At 28.6% G+C, this 9,394-nt stretch overlaps 1 protein-coding gene and 2 non-coding genes across 3 annotated transcripts in view; 1 reads left to right on the plus strand and 2 right to left on the minus strand.

Annotated features, from left to right (window-relative positions):
- Positions 1-81, plus strand: part of LOC112099564 (QWRF motif-containing protein 2-like) — a gene marked incomplete at its 5' end in the record, with an annotated part of 936 nt that extends 855 nt beyond the window's left edge. The window contains one exon of the mRNA XM_024186977.1: positions 22-81. Within this exon, the coding sequence (XP_024042745.1) occupies positions 22-81 (60 nt within the window). The remainder of the gene's footprint in view (positions 1-21) is intronic.
- Positions 82-7,471: 7,390 nt separating this feature from the next.
- On the minus strand, positions 7,472-7,559 carry LOC112100574. The gene has a single exon (XR_002906942.1). It is a non-coding gene; the product is annotated as a small nucleolar RNA Z196/R39/R59 family (small nucleolar RNA).
- Positions 7,560-7,754: 195 nt separating this feature from the next.
- On the minus strand, positions 7,755-7,845 carry LOC112100602. The gene has a single exon (XR_002906970.1). It is a non-coding gene; the product is annotated as a small nucleolar RNA U31b (small nucleolar RNA).
- Between the last annotated feature and the right edge of the window lie 1,549 nt (positions 7,846-9,394).

Below are 9,394 nucleotides of genomic sequence, written 5' to 3' on the forward strand. Positions count from 1 at the left end.
CTAACGATTATATACGTCCAGGGGTGCTATATGTCAATATATGCATATATTCTCTCTAAGTGTAGCAAGGGCAAACCTTAGGGGAGGTATCCAAAAATTACCCATTGAATAGGTGATGAAATGAAAAGCAAGCAATTAGTTATGTGTATGGAATTTAGTGTAAAATGAATGGATATCCTTGACCAAAGATTTTGCCGCTTCTACTTGGCTGGGGAAAGCAGCAGTGATAATATTAAAAGCTTTCGGGGAACAGGGTGTGGGTGGGGTAGATTGCCAAGGGAAGAATCAGCATTGTCGTTGCTTACTCATTTTGGTTTCATGTCCATTGAAGTTAAAACTTGGAGATGAAGACAATACTTTTGAATGTTTTTGTTTACTCTCAATTTATGCTTATGCTTCTGGATGCTTGGTCTGGTTTGGTTTTGCCCTTGAAACTTTTGGATATTTTTATTTTTATTGGTGCTTGAACTTGTATTTTTTTCGGGAAATTTACGAAAATAACCATAAAATTTTTACTATTTTTCGAATTAACCCTCTCAACTTTTTTCTATCAACATTAGCCAAACACACGCTTTTCTCCCCAAATTACCCTTCTTTACAAACGAAAAGAAACTTGGTGCGACAGGCCCAAGTCTTGGTGCGACAGGCACCTGTCGCACTAAGCTTTGGTGCGACAGGCACCTGTCGCACTAAGCTTTGGTGCGACAGGCACCTGTCGCACCATGCCTTGGTGCGACAGGCACCTGTCGCACCAAACTTTGGTGCGACAGGCAACCTGTCGCACCATGCCTTGGTGCGACAGGCAACCTGTCGCACCATGCCTTGGTGCGACAGGCACCTGTCGCACCATGCCTTGGTGCGACAGGCACCTGTCGCACCAAGCTTCGTGCGACAGGTTGCCTTCTTCTACCTCAGTATTTGTTTGTTTTCGCCAGTCCTTTCGTCTTTGTTCGTCTCTTCTTATTCGTATGTAATATCTTCTTCTACCTCAGATCGAATCTCATCCGACAACCCAAACAACAAAACAAAATCAGCTTTTTAATTCTCTAAAATCCAATTTCGGAATTCAAATTCCCCGGGATTTTCCATCAAAAGCCACGTTGCGAAATGCTAGGCGAGCTGTACGGATACCTACCTCCACCCTCCGATGAGGACAAACCCACCAACACGACCACCACTGTCTGGTCAATTTTCGCGCCACCACAAACCATCCTCAAGCCCCAATCCAAACCCAAAACCACCCAAAATTCTCTCCCGACTAGACCCCATTCCTCACCTGCAATCGCACCTTCCCCCGACGACGTGGTAGCGCTGCCGCAACCGGCATTGGTCGACGTGACTTCGACCGTAATCGAGGAGCACGACCCCGCTAGACCGAACGATTACGAGGATTATAGGAGAGAGAAGAAGAAGAAAGAGGTGGATGTTGAAATTAATAGAGAACTGGAGAGAAGAAGGCAAGAGGAAGAGGAAAGGGAGATGAGAGAGAAGGGTAATTTGGTCTCAACGGTTCTTTTATGGCTAATGTTGATAGAAATTTGTTTGAGGGGTTAAGATGAAAAAAACTAAAATTTTTATGGTTATTAGTGTAAATTTCCCATTTTTTTCAATGTTCTTGTTAGCTTGATTTGTAAATTAAATATTTGATACAAGTTACAACATTAAAGTTTTTTCATAGTAATTGTACTTGAGCTAATTTACATCCATGATAATTGGGATGATATCCATATTTTGATTAGTAGGAATTTGATATTTTCTTTTTCCCCGAATAAATAATTAATATAGGATTTAATACAATTTTGTATTCCAATTGAACAATCGGTAGGGATTAGAATTGGCAAAACTCGGGCCTACGTCTGGGTATGTCAATGCCCGGACCAGGCCTAGATGTAACTTTCAGAAACTTCGGCCCGGGCTTAAAAAGCTCGATATCGGGTCGAGTTTTTAATCTAGATTTTTGTACCAGAATTTTATATATTTTTAATATTATGTGTGTACTTTTTTAATTCTTTTGTAATTTTGTAAATTTTAAATTTATTTCAATGAAAATGGACATGAAAATATAAACTTTAAATATTTAAAATTTTATATATATGTAATAAATGAGTTAAATAAATATAATTATTTTAAAATAATATATGTTTTATAATATTTTTTCAATAAAGTCCGGGTTCCAGGTTGGGTCCTAAATTTATCCAGTGATACCCGGGACCGGTCCGGCTTCATCTCTAATTGCTCAGGTCCGGACCGAACGAGTATTTTTAACACCCCTAGTAGGAATCTGTATTGGCCAATCCCGATCATTATGCCCCGATTGTCAACTCTATTGCCAATTATCCATAAACAAAACAATTTAGTATATAATCTTCTATCCTTATTTACAAATTAAATGGTCAATTAATAAATAATTCAATCAATTTGAAAAAGAGGTAGGATTTTACTTTAGCATCAATGGATTTGTAAACTAAACCGTATGTATCTTCAGCAAGAACATCACGTTTTAGGTACCCATCTACGATTTTCTTTAACAAATTTACTTTTGCCATTGTCAATTCATATATATTTTTGAAATTTTATGTTTTTATTTTAAGTGATATGAACATTGGGTTTAACATTAAGGTTATGGTTCTTCGATTTCTGCAATGAATGATGTCAAGTTAGCTCGGTTTCAATTTATTTAACACACAAAAAGACAAAAATTGTAGTAATTGGATCCTACTTTATAGGGTGCAATACTGCAATCTGTGTCTGTAGTTGCACTTAATTAATTCACATTTTACCTATCATAAATTAGGGTCCGCCTGTGTTGCAACAGTTGCAACATACAATAATTTTTGTCTTTTTATATATGATTATATTACATCACCTTATATTTTTTTGTAAAATTTAATATGAACTAAAAGTCACAAACTTTTACATATAAGTCTATTTTTAGAATAAAATGACATTTGAAAAGAATTTTAATTTATTATTGTTATTATTAATATCATTATTATTATATAAGATTATTGCTATTAAATTTTATTATTTTAATTATTATTATTTATGATTATTATTGTCGTCCTTATTATTAAAATTTATTACTTTTATTATTTTAATTGTTATTATACCGTAATTAATTCATTATTATTAATATTTATCTTGTTATGATTAAAATTAATGTTATTAGTAAAATAAATTAACTTTTTTATTTTAATTATTTTAATTATTTTAATTATTGTTGTTATTATTTTTATTAATAATAATATTATTAAAACTTATTAATAATTTTTATTATTTTAATTATTATCATTATTAATATTATTATTTCAGTTAATTTTGTTGTTGTTGTTATTATTATTATTGTTAAATTTTATTAATTTTTTGTTTTAATTAACATTATTGTCATAATCATTATTTTTAGTTTTATTATTATTATTGTTTTAATTATAATATATACAAATAATATTAGGGACACAATTAACAAAGGGCATTTTAATAACTTATAATAGTTTATTCCAATTATAAAATAAAGTAAACACATCAATGAGAATGTCGTTCATTCATATTCTGATTCTTTATTACGATTCTAACTCATTTCGATTCTTATTTAATAAACGCACCATTAGAATGTGTTCAAAACATAGTATTATATATTGTTATAATATTGTTCACATTAATTTATTACTTACCTATGTTTGGAAGTTTTAAAAGTTAGATTGTGGTCAATTATATAATTCACTACAATGTGCTAAATTTTATCTTAATAGAAACATTAAATATATTTAAATTATATTTTTATTTTTACTATAATAATTATAATATTAAAAATAAATTATATTATAATATTATTTTATTATATCATATTATATTTATATATTAATAATTAATATAAAAATAATAATTAAATATAATTTTTAATAAATTTACATAATGAGAGTAGATTTAGAAATGATATTAATAATTAAAAAATATGAAATATTTATGAATTTATGGAATAAATAAACATATTTATCTTTATAAAGTTAGGACGCAAACATAAACTTTATTTTATATTTAACGAGTTGTGGCTCTTATAAACTAGTATTGAATCATGCATTGTAATTGCATAATATCAATAATAAAAGTCCTCTTAAATTTCTTAGTTCTTATTCATATCATTTAACAACTAAGTCAATAAATAAAATAATAATAATTATATTTTTTTCCTGACATTTCAGAAAACAAGGGGGATTGCAATGAAAATAACCTAAATAAATATACTCTGCCGTTGGATTTGCTTTTACCATTCTTGTCTTGAATCCAATGGTTAAATTACAAAATGACAAAAGAAGTGGTATGTTGCAACTGTTGCAACATAGGCGGACCCCATAAATTAAGCAATAGCTGTTTAACTCAGATGATAAATAAAAGCCTTTTAAGTTTAACCCACAAAACTTTACTCAGATAAAAAGCCTTTTACAGAATAATAAATAAATTACAGATTAAATTCATTCAAAATTTTCTGATAGAAAAGTTGTTCCCTCTGAAAGGCTTTTATTTATTTCTGTGGACTCTGAACGATAGCTCAATTGGTGTAAACTGTTTTCCTGTACTTCTCTTTTTTCCCCTTTCATGCATGGCATTCTTTTTGCTCACTTTCCAAAGACACCTGAAAATTTCTAATTTACATCATTAAAATGCTAATGCTTAATTGTCATTTTGACCAAAAGTTGCAGCAGAATTTGCAGGGCAGCAGGGGTAAGGAGAGCTTACTTGCAGTGGATTTTAATTTCTGCAATAATCATAAATTAACTGTTCAAAATCGTGGCCATGAATGCGAGATTTTAGAAACTAACAAAGAAATCTAGAAACTAAATTACATGACATATAATTTATAAAAAAGAATTATGACATAAGGTCCGTCGTCCATGCATTTTTTAAGTGTGGACAAAACTAAAAGATAAAAATAAAACAAAATTTAAAGTATTAATTTTTCTTTATTTAACATGTGTTATTTACTTATTTTATTATTGAGATTAAGAGTTTAAGTCTCTCTTGTAATTGTGAGAGTAGATTTTTTTTGAGATGATCAAAAACTTGCGCAACCCATTTAACCTACACAAATTAAATTCACTTAAAATCTTCTACTCTAAAAAAGTTTTATAGTTGCCTCTAAGCTCCGTTCGAATAAGAAGAAAATCAAATATATATACAAGAGAAAAATTATAAAACACTTAAGTCGAGACACACTACCTCAACGTACGGAAGTAATATGTTTAACTAATTAGAATTCATTAATTTTGACAAGTTTAAAGGCTCCTATAGGGACCATCCATTTTACTATTAGGAAGTTTACAAATTATAAAATAAAAATTTAACTATGTTGAGATGATGCTCCTGTCTCGCACATTTTTTTCACTAATTTATATAATTCCAGAAAAGAAAAAAAGGAAAGAAAGAAAGAAAGAAAGAAAGAAAGAAAGAGAGATGAATTGAACAGATGATGGGAGGAAAAGCAAGCAATTAGTTATGTGTTTGGAATTTAGCGTAAAATGAATGGATACATTACACGTGACCAAAGGTTTTGCTGCTTCTACTTGGCTGGGGAAAGCAGCAGTGATGATATTAAAAGCTTTTGGGGAATCGGGTGTGGGTGGGGTTGATTGCCAGGGACCGAATCATTACAGTCTTTGCTTACTCATTTTGATTATTTTTATTTTTAATTTTAATTATGTTGGGTTTTAAAATATCGAGAGGAAGAGAAAGAGAGAGGCTCAGAGGCTGTGTATGTGATGTCCCAAATTTGTCATGGTTCCCTGATTCATCACGTGACCATACTTTTGCCGAATGAGGCGTTTCTTTCTTTGTCATTTTTCACTATTTTGTTATTTTCCTTCAAAATTATGAAACAAAGTACCAAGTAGCTTGCAATAAATGAAAGTACAAGATTACATGTGGATTTGCCCGAGGGCAGTGGTCTTTTTTTTTAAAAAAAAAAAAATTTATCAATTCGTTTGATGAATTTAATCTAGTTTTGAATACGGTGGGGTGGACTGATAATCCGACCCAATTTGATCTAAAAAATTTAAATTTGAGATGCTGGTCAAAACTAAAATTCAATCGACTAGATTTTGGCTAACTCAAAAATTCGAAGAAATCAATGTACACACAAATCATTTGTGACACAAATTTTTGATCTGATCTCATCGGATATGAATTTAGATTACTTTTTTCTAACTTAATTAATCCGAAATTCAATCGGATTGATTCGAACCGAGTTTACCCAACCCACTTATGAATTTCTTTAGATGGATTTTGGAACTTAATACTTTTCATTTAGCTTTTTTCCAAAATGAGTGATTTCTGAATCATTAGTAAACATCAATTTTTCTATTGAAGATTATGGCAAAATATGGTCAGGTTTGTGGTAACAGCAAAGCTAATATAACATTGAAGCAAGCTGTGTCGCAGATCCTGTTCTTTTTTCAAAAATGAATTTCTGCCCAATTAACAAAACAATCAGCTACCAAAATAAACTCTAGGAATTAGATACCTCGGACATATTATGTATATTCATGAAAAAAAAATATTTGGATTGAATGTCGATAAAGATAATTACTAAATAGCGTCAATTTTTTTTATATATAGATATCATTATTGTATAGGAAAAATGACACCCACACCCTAAGATTTAAGAAAATAGTCACAAAAACTCTTAAGTTTTCAAAAAGAGACAGCGAAACTCCTTTTTGATCATAATACATTTAAATTTAATAATTTAAAAAATTAATTTTGAAGTTTTTTAATTAATAGTAATTTAATATAAATAATATAATCTATCTAGTAGACTAATAATATTAAATTATTTTTAACGTTTAAAATAATATTAAATATTAAATTATTATATTTGTTTCAATAATATGTTTGTATTTATTATCAAGACTTTAAACAAATCTTTGGTTAAATAGAAAGATCTCCCTATTAATATTATTAATTTTTTTTTATAATATTCAAAATAATTTTGATTTTAATTTATTTATTTTAATAATATGTTTCTATTTATTATTAAAATTACTTTAAAATAATAACTTAGATCTAATAGATTGTAAATTATAAAAATATTTTTAATTATAAAAATTATTTTAAAATGCATATATGATTACATTTATTTTAATGCCATATTTCTATTTATTGTAAAATTTTAGGATCAATTTTTTGGATTTATAAAGTCAAAGGGTATTATTATCAAAATGGAGTCTTGTTGTCCCTTATTGAAAACTTAAGGATTTTTGTGACAATTTTCTCAAATTTTAAGGGGTGTAGGTGTGTTTTCTCCTATTACACACACTTCCTCAAATTTTAGGGGTGCACGTGTTCCTCCTATTACACACACACTCACGTGTGCACGCACGCACACGCACGCGCATGCCTCACAGACAGATAGACATATTACTCTAATATATAAAAATTCATTGACATAATTAATTTAAATAATTACTACAATTAGATTAGCAATCTGAGCCGAAAGATGGTGATTAATTGCTGTGCTAATCAATGAAAAATCAGGAATTATCAGTCTAATTTCATCAATGATTGCTTGAATATAAACATACAAAGAATCATTTAAAAACAATAAAACCAGAAAAACCAAAAAGAATTAGAAAATGATTAAATGCAATCATAACTTAGATTGCAGAAATGAAATGATAGTACCTCATCATGCATTCTTACATATTTCTAATGATTAAAAAAATTCAAAAAAAGTGGAAAGAACAAAATAGAAATGAATAATTTAATCAGAAAAAAGGATTTTCAATCAGCAGCAAGCATACAAGATTTTTGATGCTTGTAAGACTGGGGCGACAAATATTTATTCGAATATAACTTAGGTTTAGAAGAAGGGAGAAGAAGGGTTTTGAGAATTCAGAAGTTTTATTCTTGGGAATTTAGTGCTTTTGAGTTTTGTGGAGAGAAAGTTTGGAACTTTAAAAAGTGAGAAAACTAGCAGAAATTTTAAAAAATTACAAATAGAAAAATTGTTTATTTGAGAAAAAAGGGTATTTTTAATATAAAATGGAATATAATTAATGTTGTGTTTACTTGCTGGAGTGGGAGTGAGGAGTGTGGATTCCTCCCACTCCAGCGTTTACTTGCTTTAAATGGGAAGGGAGTGGGAATCCCACTCCGTGGGCCCCACCCATTTTTGGAGTGGGGAGTGGGAGTGGGACTCCCATTGGGGGAGGTGGGAGTGGGAATCTACTCCCACCTCTCCCTTTTTTACCCTTTTATTTTTTTTTAATTTAATTTAATTTAATATTTTATAATTAATAAAATAAAATAAATATTATTATATTTATTTGAATAATATTATTATATTTATTTGAATAATAATATTATATTTAACTAAATAATAATTTGCATTGATTCTAAGTTAAAATTATTTTAAAATAAGATTATTATATTAATAGAGAATTAATAAATGTAATATTATTATATTTATTTTAAAAATAATAGTATTATATTTATTTAATATTAATAATAATAAATAGTTTATTCTAAGAAAATATTAATTTTGTACTAAATAATATTATATTATTATTTTATATAATAATAAATTTAATATAATTATATTAAATAAAATAAAATAAGGTTTCATTTTGTATTAAAATTAATAATTTATTGTTCATAATTAAGAATATTAATAATTATAATAAATTTACAAATATAATAAAATAAATATTATTCATTAAATATATTTTTTATTAGTTTTGTAATTAAAAACTATAATTCTTTAAATAAGGATAAAATTGTAATTTGAAACTATTTACTCCCAATCCAAGACAAAGTAAACACATAAATTGGATTCTGATCTCTAATCCATACTTCCATTCCAGTGTAAGTAAACAACCTACTCCCACTCCCACTCCACACTCCCAATCCTAGAATTCCCACTCCTCAGGATTCCCAATCCAATCCAAAAAGTAAACGCTACCTAACAAAAATGATTTAGAAAAGGTAATAGAGGTGCGTTAGAAGCCCCACTCCATCTGTAATGAATATATCAAGCCCACCCTGAAAATAAAAACCCAATTTACAATCAAGTCCATGCCCACATATGGGCCATAATGAGGAACAAAGCTAAAGAGCCCATGAATAATAAAAGAGAATGATATTTCTACTGGAGTGGAGCTATTGGCACCCCTACATGATTCTTTTAAAACCCCACTTTAAATAAAATTATAATTAAAGACAATTAAAAATTAAACATATATATATATATTTTTAATAAATTACTTAATTCATAATCAATCCTTTTCAAAAAAAAAAAAAATTATATATGTTACTTCCTATCTAACTAAAATAAATTATATAAATTTAGAATAATCTATTGTTGTCTTTTGATTTCTAATTGATTAAATATTTTTATTCTTAA

This window comes from Citrus clementina, unplaced genomic scaffold (assembly GCF_000493195.1).
Source record: "Citrus clementina cultivar Clemenules unplaced genomic scaffold, Citrus_clementina_v1.0 scaffold_3, whole genome shotgun sequence".
Classification (NCBI taxonomy): Eukaryota; Viridiplantae; Streptophyta; class Magnoliopsida; order Sapindales; family Rutaceae; genus Citrus; species Citrus x clementina.